The sequence below is a fragment of the Scyliorhinus torazame genome, chromosome 12 (assembly GCF_047496885.1).
Source record: "Scyliorhinus torazame isolate Kashiwa2021f chromosome 12, sScyTor2.1, whole genome shotgun sequence".
Classification (NCBI taxonomy): Eukaryota; Metazoa; Chordata; class Chondrichthyes; order Carcharhiniformes; family Scyliorhinidae; genus Scyliorhinus; species Scyliorhinus torazame.
This window is the reverse complement of record NC_092718.1, coordinates 61,405,337-61,424,815: the sequence shown is the minus strand read 5'-3', so window position 1 is coordinate 61,424,815 and position 19,479 is coordinate 61,405,337. Positions and strand designations below refer to the sequence as shown.

General features: G+C 45.7%; 1 protein-coding gene across 3 annotated transcripts in view; it reads left to right on the top strand.

The window, feature by feature from the left end:
• cemip (cell migration inducing hyaluronidase 1) overlaps positions 1 to 19,479 on the top strand; it is a 319,445-nt gene that overhangs the window by 259,926 nt on the left and 40,040 nt on the right. For all 3 annotated transcript variants that reach the window (XM_072468761.1, XM_072468760.1, XM_072468759.1), the window contains exons 15-21: positions 220 to 289; positions 415 to 543; positions 3,633 to 3,718; positions 4,529 to 4,660; positions 9,739 to 9,774; positions 17,304 to 17,459; positions 18,372 to 18,552. In XM_072468761.1, the coding sequence (XP_072324862.1) occupies positions 220 to 289; positions 415 to 543; positions 3,633 to 3,718; positions 4,529 to 4,660; positions 9,739 to 9,774; positions 17,304 to 17,459; positions 18,372 to 18,552 (790 nt within the window). The remainder of the gene's footprint in view (positions 1 to 219; positions 290 to 414; positions 544 to 3,632; positions 3,719 to 4,528; positions 4,661 to 9,738; positions 9,775 to 17,303; positions 17,460 to 18,371; positions 18,553 to 19,479) is intronic.

Here is a 19,479-nt window from a genome sequence, read left to right as displayed (position 1 = left end):
AGTGAAAACTTTTACATGAACTGTTCTGTCTTCATCCAGATTCATGACACTCAAAAGAATATATTGAGTCTCTTTATAAAATTTAACTTCCTTCATACAAATAGTTTTAAAAAAAATATTGTGGTAATTGAGCAAAATACCATTTAAGCAATTTTTGTATTAACTTAAATTGGACGAATGACTACGGCCGCAAGGTAAACCTTTGCCGTTCTGTTACAGTGCCGTCTCCACATTCTGGATTGCAAATCCCAATAACAATCTCATCAACTGTGCAGCTGCAGGCTCGGAGGTAGGTAGCCTCCCGTTCCACATGTTAACGTTTAGAGTCGCGTGCCGGCTATTTTTCTGTGTGCTTAAACTGCAGAGAAGTACCTTTTGGAAGTTCAAGCATTTGTCTGTATGTTTACATTGCAGGAAACTGGGTTTTGGTTCATTTTCCACCATGTGCCCACGGGGCCTTCGGAAGGAATGTATTCCCCTGGTTATTCTGAACACGTGCCATTGGGAAAGTTCAGCAACAACAGGGCTCATTCCAACTACAGGGTAAGTCTGCACGCAATCACTGTAATCCTACAGAGAACCACACTGAAGGAGCGGGATAAACATTTTTACATTCGTACAGCTGGTATATTTTGCAAAGTGTGGGTGGCTGTGGATATTTACGAGCACATTCCTAGCCACTGTGACTTCTGCCGTAGGTCGAAAATAAGACAACTTCATTTTAATAAAAGCAAAATACTGCGGTTGCTGGAAATCTGAAATAAAAGCAGAAAATGCTGGAAAACCTCAGCAGATCGGGCAGCATCTGTGAAGAGAGAAACAGAGTTAGCGTTTCCAGCCCGTGTGACTCTTCTACAGAACTTTATTTGAAGCCTCCCTTCCCAACACAATGGGTGTATGTCTAAATTCCATTGACTAACATTGACACCGACAAATTGGAGAAACAGTTTGAGCAATGATGGACAGATTAAGACTCTCTAGCCTGCCCTGCACAATTGTGAGCTTGCACATCACGTATATATCCTCCATTCTACTCAAAAACACTTATCTCCTGAGAAAGGAGCAAAAAGAGATCAAAACACCATGGCTGATTTGGAGGCGAGAAATCTGAACATTGCCTTTCTGACCAATCTAAGCAATTAATCCTTGTCCAGGAGTTCAAGTTGGCCCCTAATTCCTAGCTGCTCCCACTGCTTTCACCTCCCTATGCACTCATCGCTCTACAAAGATTTATGTTGGGTCAGTTTATGATTTCAGATAAAATCTTTGTTGTATTATATATGGTCACAGCCATACTAACATGATGAGACTCCTTCATAGAGACAGAAAATGCCTTTTGGGGGTTTTAATTCACTAAAGGGTAGTTTCGTTAGAAACAATGGAAAGGCCCATAGGACCCTTAAATCACAGTTGCTCTATGGTCCATTGGCATGTCTGAGGTGAATGCCCAGACGGAAAGCTTGCCCCAACTAGAAGGCCTGAAATTGGGCTTCAGGCCTTGTTAGCATTGGCTAGGAACATAGGATAAAGAGTAGGCCATACAGCCCCTTGAGCTTACTCCACCATTCAATTAGATCATGGTTGATCATTTACCTGAACACCATCTTTCCGTGTTATCCCCACAACCCTTGATGTTTTCAGATTCTAGAAATCTACTGATCTCTATCTTGACCATACTCAATGGAGAAAATTTCAGCCCCACCCGGTTTGCGAATTGTCGCAGGTGGAACAGAAAATTTGACAGACATTTTAAAGGTCCACTAACTTCAGGCGGGAATTTCCAGTGTTGGGGCGGGTGCGACTGAAAAATCCGACCCAATGACTGAGCTCCCACAGCCCTCTGGGGGTAGAGCATCCAAAGATTCATCAGCCTCTGAGTGAAGAAATTCTTCCTCATTTCAGTCCAAAATGGCCTGTCTTTTATTCTGAGATCGTGTCCCTTGGTTCCAGAACCCCCCTCCCAACTCCACGCCTCCCCCTCCCAGCCAGGGGAAACACCCTTCCTGCATCGACCCAGTCAGGCCCTTTTAAGAATTTTGATTGTTTCAATGAGAGCACCACTCATTCTTCTAAACTCCAGAGAATACAGGCCCAGTCTTCTCAATCTCTCCTCATAGGACAGTCCTGCCATCCCGCGATTCAGTCTGGTGACCCTCCACCACACTCCCTCTCTGGCAAGTGTATCCTTCCTGAGATAAGGGGACCAAAACTGTATACAATATTCCAGGTGTGGTCTTACCAAGGCTCTATGCAATTGCAGCAAGAGCGTGGCGAATTGCTGATGCTTTTTGCACCTCCGCAGAGAGATAAGACCATAAGACCATAAGACATAGGAGCGGAGGTAAGGCCATTCAGCCCATCGAGTCCACTCCACAATTCAATCATGGCTGATTTCAACGCCATTTACCCGCTCTCTCTCCATAGCCCTTAATTCCTCAAGAAATCAAGAATTTATCAACTTCTGTCTTAAAGACACTCAACGTCCCGGCCTCCACCGCCCTCTGTGGCAATGAATTCCACAGACCCACCACTCTCTGGCTGAAGAAATTTCTCCTCATCTCTGTTCTAAAGTGACTCCCTTTTATTCTAAGGCTGTGCCCCTGGGTCCTAGTCTCCCCTGCTAACAGAAACAACTTCCCTACATCCACCCTATCTAAGCCATTCATTATCTTGTAAGTTTCTATTAGATCGCCCCTCAACCTCCTAAACTCTAATGAATATAATCCCAGGATCCTCAGACGTTCATCGTATGTTAGGCCGACCATTCCTGGGATCATCTGTGTGAATCTCCGCTGGACCCGCTCCAGTGCCAGTATGTCCTTCCTGAGGTTTGGGGCCCAAAATTGCTCACAGTATTCTAAATGGGGCCTAACTAATGCTTTATAAAGCTTCAGAAGTACATCCCTGCTTTTAAATTCCAAGCCTCTTGAGATAAATGACAACATTGCATTTGCTTTCTTAATTACGGACTCAACCTGCAAGTTTACCTTTAGAGAATCCTGGACTAGGACTCCCAAGTCCCTTTGCACTTCAGCATTATGAATTTTGTCACCGTTTAGAAAATAGTCCATGCCTCTATTCTTTTATCCAAAGTGCAAGACCTCGCACTTGCCCACGTTGAATTTCATCAGCCATTTCTTGGACCACTCTCCTAAACTGTCTAAATCTTTCTGCAGCCTCCCCACCTCCTCCATACTACCTGCCCCTCCACCTATCTTTGTATCATTGGCAAACTTAGCCAGAATGCCCCCAGTCCCGTCATCTAGATCGTTAATATATAAAGAGAACAGCTGTGGCCCCAACACTGAACCCTGCGGGACACCACACGTCACCGGTTGCCATTCCGAAAAAGAACCTTTTATCCCAACTCTCTGCCTTCTGCCTGACAGCCAATCGTCAATCCATGTTAGTACCTTGCCTCGAATACCATGGGCCCTTATTTTACTCAGCAGTCTCCCGTGAGGCACCTTATCAAAGGCCTTCTGGAAGTCAATTTTAAAGATAGTTTTTGTGCCATTTGCCTTTTGGAGCCTATTCAATATTTGGAATCATCATAGTCTCATTTTCATTAAAAGCTGATATAAACTCAATACCCAAAGTGTGTTTCAAATCTTTTTCCATCTCTGTTTCAGGCAGGTATGATGATTGATAATGGGGTCAAGACAACTGAATCTAATGCAAAGGACAAGAGGCCATTCCTCTCACTGGTTGGTGCAAGGTGGGTTCACAAAAGGAAAGACTCACATTTAGAAAGTGCCAAAGAAAAGTATCTGTGTTGGCCGAATATTGTGGGGTGGGCTGGAAGGATGGTCAGTAAAAGGCAGCCCCCCGGATAGAATTCCCCCTGCCCACCACCCCACTCCTCATTTTGCTACCTGACCTTTGAAGAGGTTGTTCCAGAAATCAAACTGCCCACTCTCGTCTGACTATTCACACCGTGGCGCGGGCAGCATATTATCTGGGTCAATTGCCTTTTTAACAACTCTAATTGACCCTTGATTGTCTATTTAACTGTCTAGCCCAACTGGCGCAGTGGCTAGCACTGGTGCCTCAAAGTGCCAATGACCCAGGTTCGATTCGGCCCCGGTCACTGTCCGTGTGGAGTTTGCACATTCTTCCCATGTCTGTGTGGGTCTCACACCCACAACCCAAAGATGTGCAGGGGAGGTGGACTGGCCACGCTAAATTGCCTCTTAATTGGAAAAAGTTTTAAAATATGATTAGTGGGCCACCTTCCACGTTATGAACGTGAGCTCAGGTGGGTGGGTGGGAAGGTGGTGGGGTGGGTACCTGCTCTCTTAGACACCCTCCACCCTGCTCTTTAATGCCCCCCACCCTGCTGAAGCCATGCCTAGCAGGGGCATGTTAGATGCAGCCCTGTGTTTTACTCAACTCACTTTTAAAAGTATGAACTCGTTGACTGTTCACCGGAAGAGTTTAATTTTCTCCTGTAAAAGTTAAAGCTTTGCAGATAAATTCTTGGGTTTGTTTTGGAACATATTAATAAATTGTCTGAATTCTTATTTAGGTACAGTCCCCATGAGGGAGCTGACCCTCACAAGCCAAGGGAACCGGCTATAATCAAAAATTATATTGCATTTAAAAACCAGGAGCATGGTGCTTGGCTTCGTGGTGGAGACGTGTGGTTGGAGGACTGCCAGTAAGTTCCAATCCACTCACTTAAAAATGTTAGATCCATAAAATATGTTTTAAAGTTTGGCAACGCATGTCAAATCGAAAGCACTGTATCAGCACTCTCTATGTTACCAATTCCTCATATTACACAGTGTTCAGCCCAACTGGCCTGGTATCGCTTTGTTTCTCAGGCACAACAACAACATGCATTTATATAGCTCTTTCGGTGCTGTAACACTTCTCAAGGCCCTTCACTGCAGACCAGTGAGACAAAAAGATGACAACAAGCTCTAAGCGAGGACACAGGGGCACAGTCTCACGATAAGGGGTGGTCATTTCAGACTGAGATGGGTTAAAAACTTCTTCATTTAAAGAGTGGCAAATCTTTTAAATTCTCTACCCCAGAGGGCTGTGGCAGCTCCATCGCTGACTATTTTTCAGATTGATGTGGACAAACTTTTGGTCGTTTGTGGAATCAAGGATACGGGAGTGAGCAGGAAGGTGGAGTTGAAGCTCAAGATCAACCATGATCGAGTAAAATGGCGGAGCAGGCTTGAGAACTTGAGGCCTAGGAACTTCACTTGAGAACACAAGAACATTACAAATATTAAAACTGGTGGCCAAAAGCCTGGACGAAGGGGTAGGTTTTAAAGAGTGGCCTGGTGTAGAAGAGAGAGGTGAGGCAGCAGACGGGTTTGAAGAGTGAGTTCCAGAGTTTCGGGCCCAGTCAGCTGAAGGTACAACCAGAAAAGACCCGAACTGATGGAACACACATACCTCTGCAGGTTTAGAGGACAGGGAAGGTTACAGAATTACTGGGGAGTGAGGCTATGGAGGGATTTGGGTACAAGGATGACACTACTAAAATTGAGGTGTTGCTGGAACAGGAACCAATGAAGGTCACAACGGTGATGGATGATGGGGCCGGAACCTTCTGGCCGTTTGCGCCGGCGGGATCTTGGGTTCCGCCGACGGTGACTCTGCCGCGGGTTTCCCACAGGATGAATTCAATGGGAAACTGCATTGACAGCAGTGAGACCAGAAGATCCCGCCACTGGTGAGCCTGCTCCCGCCCCCGAGAAACACGGGAAGCGTGGAAAACTCCCCCCACTATCGTTATGTATTAGGATATGGGTAGTAGAGTTCCCAGTCCCACCTGCTGCTGGGATCATCTGATCCAACCGAAAGCAATGGCCTTTTGGCTGGGCCGACGCATCCTCTGTGGCGGGTCCCACCACAACAAGGTGTGAAAATCCTGATCTTAGATGAGTCCAAGTCAATGGAGGGTTCAAGCTGGGAGGCCGGCCTGTGGAGCGCTTTGGAATAAATCTGGAGCTAAAAATGGCATTAAAGAGGCTATCAGCAGCAGGTGGTTGATGTTACGGAAGTGAAAGTGCACGTTCTTGCTGATGGGAGCAGATGCGGGGTCGGAAGTTCAGCTCAGGGTTAAATAGGATGCCGAGGTTGTGAACAGTCTGGGTTGGCCAGAGACGGTGACCAGAGAGAGGGATGAAAACAACGACTTCCATCTTCAAAATATTTAAATGAAAGAAATTTCGGCTCAACCAATATTCGATGTTGGACAAGCAGGGTGAGAGTACAGTTGTAGCAGACTTGAGAGAGGTAGTAGCGAGGTGGAGTTGGAGATCATCTGCATTCATGTGGAACCTGAGAATCCCTGAGGGGCAACATCTGGATGAACAATTTTGCTAGCAGGAAGATCACTCTAATACTCGTCCGCAGACGTTATGTTGACACCGAGTTTCACTGGAAGTAATTTTTGCCTCACTCTTTCCCCCTTAAAGACAGCAAAGGTTAGCCAGTGTTCCAGAATCCATTCTGAAGTTTAAGAAAGTTTGAAAGGATATTTACCTTGCAATGTTAAAATTACAGCTAGGTCACTCAAATATGAAATCAGGAAACACACTTTCACATTTGAAACTCTTTTCTGCCAAAGCTGTAGATACTGGATCAATAGACATTTCAAGATCAAAATGAATGGATTTTTGGTTACGTATGCGTGTCAAGACAAATGGAGAAAAGGCTGGTAAATGGGGCTGTAGGGTACAGTTCCGTTGTGATCATTGAATGGCAGAACAGGCTCTAAGTTTTGAATGACACCCTCCTGTTCCCAAGCCAATGAACTTATGCCTCCCTGTCCCATTTGTCACCCGTGATCTAATGGCAGAATTGGTTTGAGTGGCTTACTCCTCTCCCAGTGTCATAAGGCAAAAGCTGCCCTGGGAACTTGTGCAGATTATTTAAAATAAGGTGACCTCCCACAATTGGGCACAGGTTATGCCGTGGGCCAGCACAGGTCTGGTTAACAGTCATTCTCAACACACATGTGACTGGTCCTACAACATTGGAGGGTAGTAATATTTGAATTGTTCAAATGAGATTTCAAAAAGTTTCTCATGTCTCGCATTATTCCAAATCTTTGTCCTTTAGCTGTTTCAAATTTCTGAATTTCTATCTGCCTCAGTCCTGAAATCCTTCCCATCATTCCATCGAATTCCATTGTTTTCCAATCACCCAGATTCAGTCACCTTGTGCCACATTCTGGAGCACTCAGATTCTGCTCTATTACTGTCACAATCAAATCACTTATTCAGTTATATTCGACTCTAAACTTTGGGAAAAATCTACTGGACGCGTGATGCCCGAAAGGCAGCGCGGCCGGTCTATGCCAGGTTTTCCTTCTTTCGGGATCTCTCTGGCTCGCCACATCTCGCAAGATTGCGTCAGATTTCACGAGACGTTGTGATGTGACTCCTGCCCATTGTGGGCGGGGTCACTTTTTAGCAAATCTGCATATTGGAGTCAGACAGCTAGTCTCACTCAAATATGCATTCCCATGATTTACCTAAGGTGTGGAATCTAACTCCCTCACCTTGGAGAGCTCGGACGAGCATCATTCAGTACTGGTCTCCAGAAACAGGGATCAGACGGAATGGCATTCGTCGGGGGTCTCCCAGGATATAGGAGGCTCCCAGTGCTTGCCCTCTGGGCAGGGTGGCATCCTAGTATTGCTGGTGCCACCTGGGTGCCAGCCTGGCATTACCAAGGTGCCTAGGTGATACTGTTAGCTGGCAGGCACACCGCCAGGGTGCCAGGCTGGCATTTATCCTGTGCTGCGGATTGGGCCTGTAAGTACCTGGTGCAGTGAGGTGGAGTTGGGGCTTGGTGAAGGGGGTTCAGGATCGCGTCAGAGGGAGGGGAGGTCAAGAGACCCATCCCGATTTCTCCCTGCACTGAGGAGTTCCGGCGAGTGGAGCTCCTAAAGTGCAGAAAACGGGATGAAATATGGCCTTGGCCGTGCGTTCCCCGCAGAGGCCCCCAATCTACCCAAATGGCCGTTCGATAGCGGAGCGCTGGGAACATGGCTATTGGTGCATGGTGTGGGACTCTGTTCCCATTCTGGTTGATCACGCCCATCACTCCGTTTCTCTCTCTTTAGATGCTGCCAGACCTGCTGGAATTTGCCAGCCCTTTTCAGTTTTTATTTCAGATTTCCGGCATCCACAGTATTTATTTTCATCCACCTTTCTTCGTGAACACTATTTTCAATCTTAGTCTGATACCTGTTCCAGTAATGATAGGGTTGCCAAAACTGGCTGGAAATATTCCGAAGGGTTTCATCACATGGTGTGGCATAGTAATTAGCACTGCTGCCACACAGCGCCAGGAACCCGGGTTCAATTCCAACGTTGGGTAACTGTGTGGAGTTTTCACATTCTCCCCGTGTCGTGGGTTTCCTCCGGGTGCATCGGTTTCCTCAGTCCAAAGATGTGCAGGTTAGGTGGATTGGCCATGCTAAATTGTCCCTTAGTGTCTAAACGTTAGGTGGGGTTATGGGGTTACAGGGATAGGGTGGGGGTTTGGGCATAGGTATGGTGCTCTTTCAGAGGGTCAGAGTAGACTCGATGGGTCAAATGGCCTCTTTCTGTACTGTAGGGTTTCTATGATTCTATTCAATGATTGACCTCCTAGTCCCCCATGCTACTGCTACTGATCACCTGACATTTACCCATCTCGATCATATTTAAGTGAAAGCATGGGGAAGGTTCCTGTTATAACCCCGACAAAGACCCCTGGGGATCATTGATTGATCTTCCCGAGGGGTTTGTGGAGGACGAGTTCTCGTATTGAGCAGGCGGAGGCTCACCCCATCGAGATTTGTTAGCGGGACTATAATTACTGTAACCAACCCAGACCGGTCTTCCCGATGGTCCCGGGCTGGAATGCTTGTGTTGTACAAGATCGCTGCAGCTCCTTTTCCTTTCTGGAATAAACTCTTGGTTTGCGTAGCCTGGCCTCTGCTGCAATTATGACAGTTCCATATTCTTTTTGTCTGTCCCAAAGGAACAGGTGTTCTCCTCTGGGTCGACAAATAAATTCAATGTCCCGGGCACTGCACAGGCTCCAAGCAGAGTTGCCAATTGGGGTCCTTCGATGTTATCGGGTCCACACTTGCATATTAAAACTGGACGCTTTGAACACCCGACTGAAAGCCTTTTTCAAAATGGAGTCACCCCCATTGCCATTTTTAATAGGATGGGAAGGCCAACAGCCCCATTTTGAGGACTTTACTGCTTGTTAACCCCAGGCAGAGGGAATGAAAACCCACTCCTAACTATGGCTGTCCATTCCCATTGCAATTATAATTCTTTCTTTATTCAAATATTCAATCGCTCAGTCACAGAGTAGATGCCTTCACTGCCTTCAAATCCGTACAAAATCTCTGCAATACATCGAAGAGTGCCAAAAAAAGCAATACCTTAATCCGTGTTATCTACACGGAGACATAATGAGGGGGCGAGTTTCCCTGGTCATTGAGTGTAGAAAATTATAAACACATGCTTTTTGAATGTATTGATGCTGTCGCTACACATAGGCACCAGTGATTGTTTGCTTTTTCATGGAGATTAAGAAGATTGGACGGAATGAGTGCACTGAGCAAACTTTGACGCTGTGAGCTATTACTGAACTATCCATTTAGGTCACCAATGTTTGTTTGATGTTGTTGCCTTGGGCCTGGAAATGTTCTGTTTCAATTCTGCTCACGTCATTCTTCACTTTTGTTTGTCCTTTTCCTTTTAGATTTGCTGATAATGGAATTGGACTGACTCTTGCCAGGTAAGAGCTTTAAGTAATCAAAGGCTATCTTGGTATTGCTGAATTTGCATTGTTTGCTGACAAAGTCATGATTAAAGGTCAGAGTGCAGGACACGACCGTGGTTAAAGGTCAAGGTTTTTGTTTGGTGTGGACATGATGGAAGTATCAACGGTGAAGCCAACTAATTATAACAAGTTGGAAAGATTTCTGAAGTGTGAAAGTATAAAATTTAATAAACTAGGCAGCAATTATCAGATTTAGACAGGCCTTACTTGCCGTTTCTTGGAGTCATAGAGGTCTACAGAGCAGAAAAGGCCCTTCGGCCCATCACGTCTGCGCGATGTCTTGGAAGTGGAACATGTAGACTCGGATCGGCCATTGCCTTTCATTTGCAGCCTCTGACTGGATTTGGCCCTCAAGTCGCTATCACTGGCAGCAGTATCTATACAAGGTTCTGGGTTATGGTTGACACCCAAATAACACATTCCTGCAGCAACTCTCCAACTAGACTCACAGCAGCATGATGGCACAGAACCCACTTCTCTGACCGCTTTAAATGATTTGATTGGCTTTGGTTAAAGCAGCCCTGAAACAGCAACAATAGGAGTCCTGTCCACCCTACTCTTCTTAGCCTTCTGTCCTTTTTAACTGCATTACACATACAACTCATAAAAGCACCTCCTCTGATCCCCTCAACGGCAGGCTCGGTTTTATACACAGACACCTGTCTTTATATTGCTGAAAAAGAGGCACAATCTGTCAAAGTTTTTCATCTTGCACTCATCAGGATAGGTCTGCAAGAATACCAAATCTCAAAGGGAAGAATAATTTATGCTGCATAAGAAGAGGGTGCTGATTTGTTGGCAAGTGGACACTGGTTGGGAGAGGCAAAGCCATGGAGAATGAAGAGTTAACTGCCAAGCTCTTGTTTAAACTCAAACAAGGCAGGCCAGCTATGATTGGTCAAGGCATTGTCAGGGAGAATAAGCCAAGGAATCACTGTCCCCCAAGCTTTGTATAGTATGTGTGTGAATATGTGTAGCTTCTTGCCCACCACACTATTAGCTCAACTAATAATCTTAAATTGTTAGTATAATTCTCAGCACGCTGAGGATTGTTTAGCAAGTGTTATCCAGTCACAGAATCACATTTAGTGTTGGACACTATGCTCTTGAGTTTTGCAAGCAAAAGCTGGTTGAGCACAGTCAACACTTTGCCTGTTGCAAATAGCCAAAGGGATGTACTATTTGATATGACCCAGCAGTTGTCGGGATGTGTCTAACATTAGATGTGATCGGAAAGTTCTCGAATCTATTATTAAGGAAGTCTTAGAAAATGCACTTAGAGAATCATGGGTATGACCAGACAAACCAGTCAACATAATGATTTTGTGAAATGGATATTGTGTTTGAAAAATCTATGACATTTTTTTGAGGATGTAACTAGTATGGTAGATAAAGGGAGATCAGTAGATGTTGTATACTTGGATTTTGAAAAGGCATTTGAATAGACAAGATAAGGGCTCATGGAGTTGGGGATAGCATGGGTAGAGGATTAGTTAACAGACAGGAAGCAAAGAGTAGGTATAAATGGGGCATTTTCAAGAGGGCAGGCTTTGTCGAGTGGGTCACTGTAAGAATCCATGCTGGGGCTTCATCTATTTACAATCTATATTAATGACTGAGAGAAAGAGACTAATATATTGAAAGTTATGAGAAGGACACAAAGAGGCTGCAAAGAGATATGTCTAAATGAGTGGACAACAATTCAGCTGATGGAGTACAATGTTGGGCAATGTGAAGTTATTCACTTTGATCATAAGAATAGGAAAGTAGAATATTTTTTAAAAGGCGTGAATATTGTAAATGCAGAGAGATTTGGGTGGGCTGGTGCAAGGAACTCAGAAAGTTAACATTTAGGTAACCAGCAAGAAATCAGGAAGGCAATTGGCATGTTGGCCTTGATTGGAGATTGGAGTACAGGAATAAAGAGGTCTTGCTGCAATTGTGCAGGGCTTTGTTGACACCACATCTGGAATACTGTGTGCCGCTTAGGTCTCCATATTTAAAGGAGGATATATCTGCATTGGTTGTGGTACAACAAAGGTTTGCTGACTTGGTCCCAGGATGATGTGGTTGACCTATGATAGGAGGCTGAGTAAATTGAGCCTATGTTGTCTGGAGTTTATAAAAACGAGAGGTGATCTCATTGAAGCTGCTGAAGGGGCTTGACAGGGACACAATGAGAGGTTGGGCGGGATTCTCTCTTCCTAATGCTTGACAATGGGATTTCCCATTGAAACCACCCCACTGGGAAACCCAGGGGCGGGGTGCGCTGTGTTGTTTCCATTGTCTGGAGAATCTAGAACGCTGGGGGGGTGGGGAGGTTTAATCTCTGGATAAGCAATTGATCATTTAGGGCTGGGGTGAGGAACAATTTCTTCACTCAAACGGGTGTGAATATTTGGAATTCTCTAACGCAGAGGATTGTGGATGCTCCATTGTGGAATATTTTTAAGACTGGGATAGACAGATATCTGGTTTGTCAGGAAATTAGGGGATGTGGAGAGCGGGTATGAAAATGGAGTTGAAACCCAAGATCAGTCATAATTGTGTCGAATGGTGGAGCAAGTTTGATGGGCCAAATGGTCAATTCCTGCTCCTATTTCTTATGTTCTGTGTGGAGGAGGAAACTGAGAGTGATGATGAGTTACTAATTTGAAATCCAAGGAAAGAATGAATTAGAGTAAGTGATGGTGAGGTGAGTTAAACCAGTAAGAAAGTACGGTGGAAAGAAACCAGGAACAACTTAAAAGAAACATAATAATAATCTTTATTAGTGACACAAGTAGGCTTACAGTAACACTGCAATGAAGTTACTGTGAAAATCCCCGAGTCGCCACATCCCTCACCTGTTCGGGTGCACTGAGGGAGAATTCAGAATGTCCAATTAGCCTAACGAGCACATCTTTCGGGAATTGTGGGAGGAAACCGGAGTGCCCGGAGGAAACTCACGCAGACAGATGGAGAAGGAGCAGACTCTGCACAGACAGTGACCCAAGCCGGGAATCGAACCCAGGTCCCTGTCGCTGTGGAGCAACAGTGCTAACCACTGTGTTACCGTGCTGCCCCACCCGAGAGAGTTCAGAGGATCATTCACAAAAGTAATATCAATAAAACTTGAGTATGGCTGAAAAATTATACATGTCAAAGCTTTTAGTCTTGCATTCATCAGGACATTCACCAGGATACCAAGCGTAATGGGATCAACAATTTGTACTTGAAGAAGAAGCTCTGAAAAAGATGCGCAGGGATCAGTGCTGGGACCTTTGCTGTTCGTAGTATATATAAATGATTTGGAGGAAAATGTAACTGGTCTGATTAGTAAGTTTGCGGACGACACAAAGGCTGGTGAAATTGCGGATGGCGATGAGGACTGTCAGAGGATACAGCAGGATTTAGATCGTTTGGAGACTTGGGCGGAGAGATGGCAGATGGAGTTTAATCCGGACAAATGTGAAGTAATGCATTTTGGAAGGTCTAATACCGGTCGGGAATATACAGTGAATGGTAGAACCCTCAAGAGTATTGACAGTCAGAGATGTAGGTGTACAGGCCCACAGGTCACTGAAAGGGGCAACACAGGTGGAGAAGGTAGTCAAGAAGGCATACGGCATGCTTGCCTTCATTGGCCGGGGCATTGAGTATAAAAATTGGCAAGTCATATTGCAGCTGTATTTAGGCCACACTTGGAGGATAGTGTTCAATTTTGGTCGCGACACTACCAGAAGGATGTGTGGAGGCTTCAGAGAGGGTGCAGAAGAGATTTACCAGGATGTTGCCTTGTATGGAGGGCAGTAGCTATGATGAGAGGTTGCAGAAACTCGGTTTGTTCTCACTGGAACAACGGAGGTTGAGGGGCGACCTGATAGAGGTCTACAAAATTATGAGGGGCATAGACCGAGTGGATAGTCAGAGACTTTTTCCCAGGGTAGAGGGGTCAATTACTAGGGGGCATAGGTTTAAGGTGCAAGGTTTAGAGGAGATGTATGAGGCAGGTATTTTAGACAGAGGGTACCGGGTGCCTGGAACTCGCTGCTGGAGGAGGTGGTGGAAGCAGGGACGATAGTGACGTTTAAGGGGCATCCTGACAAATACATGAATAGGATGGGAATAGATTCCAGACCCCAGAAGTGTAGAAGATTTTAGTTTAGACGTGTAGCATAGTCGGCGCAGGCTTGGAGGGCCGATGGGCCTCTTCCTGTGCTATAATTCTCTTTGTTCTTTGTTCTTTATATGGACTAAAAAAAAAAGGGCGCCACTTCCCCAAAACATTTCTAACTATGGTCTCTGGCTGGAAACGAGTTGTGTGTCCCATCGGGCAACTGGGCGCGATCTAGATTGCAATCCACCCACACTTAGATGCACAAGATGGCGCCGGAGCATGGCGACTCTCACCGAGCTCTCCCTAACAGATCCACTTTTTGCTTTACTTACAATTGTGCTAACCTTTTAAAATTTAATTCTAAGTGGTGGTGCCCGATTATATATTTTCTCTTATTTCCTTTTGTGTACATCGTGTACCTTGTGTTGCCCCATTATGTATTTTCTTTTATTTCCTTTTCTTTTCATGTACTTAATGATCTGTTGTGCTGCTCGTCGAAAAATACTTTTCACTGCACCTTGGTACATGTGACAATAAACAAAATCCAAATCCTTAGAAAGTTTTCTCGAGGTCGGGGTGAACTGTGCCCTGAATGAGGTATGCGGGACCGGGAGATGCCGGCAGGTCCGGATCGTCAGAGATCAGGCGCTATTTTTAAATGCCACCCCGAACTCAGACTGCCACTCAGGCTCCCATCCTCCGTTCCCCCCCCCACACTTCTCGCCGGCAATGCCTCCCCACAACATCTTTCTGGCAAAGACCTCCACCCCCCTATCGTCAGCATCAGCCGCACCCCTATCGCTTGCATCAATCAACACCCCACCATAGGGTTGCCAAATGCCTCCTCAGGCCCCTCCCCATTCAGGACCTTCCTCCTTCAGGCCCCTCCACTTGGCAGTACCAACCTGGCCAGGATGCCAGGGGCCAGTGCCCTGCCATGTCCCCGACCACCTGGGGGCTACAAAGGCATCCGAGCCCCCTGGTGTGGTCATCGCGTCTGGTATCCTTTTGTGGAGGTTAGTAGTGATTTGCGGCAGCTTCACATCGGGCCAGTGGGTGGGAGAGTTGCAGGAGCCAGGAGAAATCCAGCTCAAAACAGGTTCTGCATATTTAAATGAAGATTTAAACATGCCAACCTAGTTCATGCCCAGCGAGGGCATGAACCAGTTCAAGGCAGCTGAAGCAGGCGGGAAGCAGTGGATATTATTTGGCGCCTGGCGCAAATCCCATTTTGGGTCTCCCGGAATTCTCTTGACAAAGTGGGATTTACGCAGGGCCCATTAACTCTGTGTCACATTCCGGAGATGCTGCCAGACCTGCTGCATCTTTCCAGAATTTTATGTTTTTATACCACTTTATTCTTCATGAGAAGAGTGCTGATTGGTTGGCAAGTAGACTCTTGATTGGTAGAGACATTGCCTTGGAGAATGCACCAGTTCACGGATGACTGACAATTGACTGTCAAGTTTTGTCTAAATTCGAACCAGACAGCTTGACTCTGATTTGTCAAGACACCCTGGGGACTGAATCAGAGAACAACTGTCACCTACTTTGTTGAAACAGACGCAATGTGCTGAGCATGTACACACATTACGCCTTTTTCAACTGAACAAAATAGGTGGCAGCCATTCTCTGGTTCATTCCCCAGGGCATTGCCTTGACTAATCACCATCAAGCTGCCTGGTTTGAATTTCAACAAAGCTTGGCAGCTCACTGTCAGTAATCAGTTAACTGTTGCATTCTCCACGGCAACGCCTCTACCAATCAGTGTTTGTTTGCCAACCAATCAGCACTCTCTTCTCATGAAGTATAAATTGTTCTTCCCTTTACAGTTGGCATTCTTGAAAATGGCCGATGAGTGCAAGGCAAAAAGCTTCACAGTGTTAGTTTTTGAGTGATACTCAAGTTCTACACAACCAAACGACTACTAATATCAATGAATAGAGGAAATCAACGAAGAATAAGTTATTGTAGATTAGAGGAGAGAGAGAGAAATATTTCCTGTAAGGTGACAAATGTTACTTTGAATCCTCCTAGGAGAGTGAGAATTTTCAAAGTAACTCCCTAGCTATGGGAGAGAGGAATCTTGAACGGTCTTGGGCTTTAAGAGGGTTATTATTTTAGCAATAAAGGTGTTCAGCACAGAGGAGGAAATCAAGGTTGTTGAAAGCAGTTCTAACAATGTGAAGAGATGGGGGAGGGCTAACTGAGGTCTGAGGGAATAGTCAGGCCAAGATGGAGAACTAGGGATGGAATCATCCAAGGTGACAGGTCAAAACTTTTTTTAAAAACCTGCCAAAAATTGAAAGGATCGGGATTGAAGGCAATAGAGGAGGTCAGAATGGAGTAACTGGAACATAACACTGGAAGAGAGAGGACAATACTAGAGAGGTGTGATCCTTAAAAAAGCTGATGAATGTAGAATGGAATCATCTCCAAAGGAATGAATATCATTAAAATGAAGATCAAAGGAAAGCCATTGGCATGAAGTAACCAATTAGGGGCCAGGACAAACCCCTGGGATCACACTGGAAAACAAGTAAGAGGATTGGTCATAAATTCCTTAAGGGAGCAGCCATTGGCAAAACCTTAACCCATCGTGAACACAACTCATGAATATAAATATTGCCAAATCCTTTTTCCTGGTCAACTAAGATCTGAATCATATTTAACAAAAAAAAGGTATTGGGAACATGTTTGGCATTGGAATAATCCATCCTGATTCTTCTTCTTTTGGAAGTTTGGTTAAATGTCCGAGATGGTCAAGGTCTCCTGAACCTTGACCTGAATTAATAAGATTGAGCTTACCTCTATGGAGTGCCTTGTCATATCCTCAGGAACAGGCTTCTTTTCAAGTTGAGACCTGTTTGTGGTGCAGCCAAATTCCACACAGCAAGATCCCATAAATAGCAAATGACTAATTGGTCTGTCAACTTGTTTTTGGTGGTGTTGGTCAGTTTTTCAGGGGAAGTCTCTACTGTTTTTCAAATAGGGCCCTGGGATTTTTTATGTCCCATCCGAATCAATAGCTAAAACCTTTTGTTAATCGGAATCATGCCAGTTGGTGAAATTAAAACTAAGATACGGCTGCTTTCTTTGCTGGGGAGAGTTTGTTGACTTAGTTCACGTTCATTTGTTTACCAATGTAAATACTGTTAAACCGTAACAAGGTAATTAATAAGACATTGACAACCTTAATTTAATGCACCAACCAAAAGATAGCAACATACCCTCATTACTGTGCTGGTGTGCTAGACAACCTACTGAAATCTTGTACTTACAACCTTTTACCAGTACAGGCTTGGAGGGCCAAAGGGCCTGTTCCTGTGCTGTATTGTTCTTTGACTTAAGAAGCCACGCTGACATTTACTCTTTATGTTTCTAGTGGTGGAACCTTTCCAGATGATGATGGGGCCAAACAGGAGGTAAAAAACTCATTGTTTGTTGGGGAGAGTGAAAACCGTGGAACTGAGATGGCAGACAACCTCGTTTGGGGACCTGGTGGCCTAGATCACAGTGGACGAGCTCTTCCAAAAGGAGTGTAAGTAATTCAATAAAACCCATCATTAGAACCAAAATAACCACTCGTCCTCTGGTCTCAGTCCAATTATTGTCTACTTGTGCATTTCCACATTTACCATTCAGGCCTTCTAGACGCAGGGCAAACCTCCCCTCACTGTGCTGTGAGGCAGTTGGAAACTCATTGTCCCCACACATATTATGTCAGTAATCACACAGGGTACATGCAGTCAACAGAGAGAAGAAAAGTCCTATCCTACCATATTCAGCCTCTCAAACATCCTACGCCATCCCACTGGATTGTGGTTAAATGTGTAGCTTGATTCTATTTCCCTGCCTTAGATCCACATCACTCGATATCCTTAACCTCTCAGTCTGAGGCTTGAAAGCTCCAATTGGTGCAGCCTGCTCAAACGGTTGGGTCTGAGTTCCAAACTACTTCCGGCCTTTGTGTGAAAAGCTGCTTCCCAAATCACACTCCTAAATGACCTGATTCTAATTTAACAAATGTGTCCCCTCCCACCGCCCCCCACAGGAATACAAGTCAAGTGTGTGCAGCCTAACCTCCTAAACGTAACCCCCTAAACCCTGGGTATTGTTCTGATGAAACTGTGCTGTGACCAGGCTTCACTTAAACAGTGTTCTACCCCCCACCACACCAAACAGTCCTCTGGAAGGTTTTTGTTTTTGATGTGTGTTATTGAAAATTCTGATACAATCTGCATGCTTTGCTATGTAAAAACCTGGCGAGCAGCCGCAAAGCTCTGGAGTAAGTTCACTGGCCTTGTACTGAGTGAATTCAGCCATACAAGTGGTTATAATTTTGTGTCTTGATTCACTGACCCGCCCGCCGTCTCTGATAGCAGGGGATCAGTGACTCACCCTTGTAATCCAAATTAACATTGAATGCCATCCTTTCTTTCTCTGTTCCCAGGACATTCCCTATCCGAGGAGTGCAGATCTACGATGGTCCGATAAATGTGGAGAACTGCACTTTCCGTAAATTTGTTGCCCTGGATGGTCGCCACACCAGCGCCATTGGGTTCCGATTCAATAACTCTTGGCAAACCTGTCCAAACAACAATGTGACAAGTATCACTTTCCAGGATGTCCCGGTAGGTTCTCAGATTGTAGCACTTTTATCTGTCATTATTTGAACGAACACAAGGGGCTGGATTCTCCGATTCTGTGGCTATGTCCCCACGCCGGTGTGGGAACGGTGCCGTTTTACACCAGAAAAAATGGCGCAAAACGGCCACCGATTCCCCATTTTGCTGGGAGCTAGCAGGATGGCAGCGCAGAGCACCCGGCTCTAGCTGCTGATACGCCCCGGAGAATTGCTGGGCCCTGGCCCGCGAAATAGTCCCCCCACTTCGGCCAGCTCGCGAACCCCAAACCACCCCCACACAGTGCCCCCAGCCCTGAATAATGACCCCCCCGCCCGCGGATCGGCCTTCCCCTGACTGTGGTGGCACTGGACTGAGTCCGCCGCCACCACGCCGAATTCCCGACGGGTGAGACCACATGTGTCCCATGCCGTCTGGAACTCGGCCGGTCGGGGGCGGATTATCGGGGGAGGGCGGGGCCCAGGTAACGTCCTGAGGCTGTCGATACGTGTTGCGGCGTACTCCTAGAGTACGCTGCTATGGAGGGGGTGGAGCATCGCAAAAGCGGCGCCACCCCTGATTTGGTCGTGAACTCGGATTATCCGGCCAGTCGCCGAACACGATTTCTGTGACGGTGACCGGAGAATCCAGCCCAGGATTTCTGCATTGAAATGAATGTCTTAAATTATAAAATATCCAAGAAATCAATATGTAGTAACAGGGAGAAAGATACTCATTGATAAATGGGGAAGTGAGACAACAAGTGTACAACATGCAAGATTTATTCTCTCTTAAGATCTAAGTCTTATGGTGCAGTGGGTGGCTTCTCTGCCTCTGAGCCAGATGCCCCAGGTTTGAGTCCCACCCATAGAATCCCGACAGTGCAGGAGGAGGTAATTCGGTCCATCGAGCCTGCACCAACGTTCCAAAAGAGCA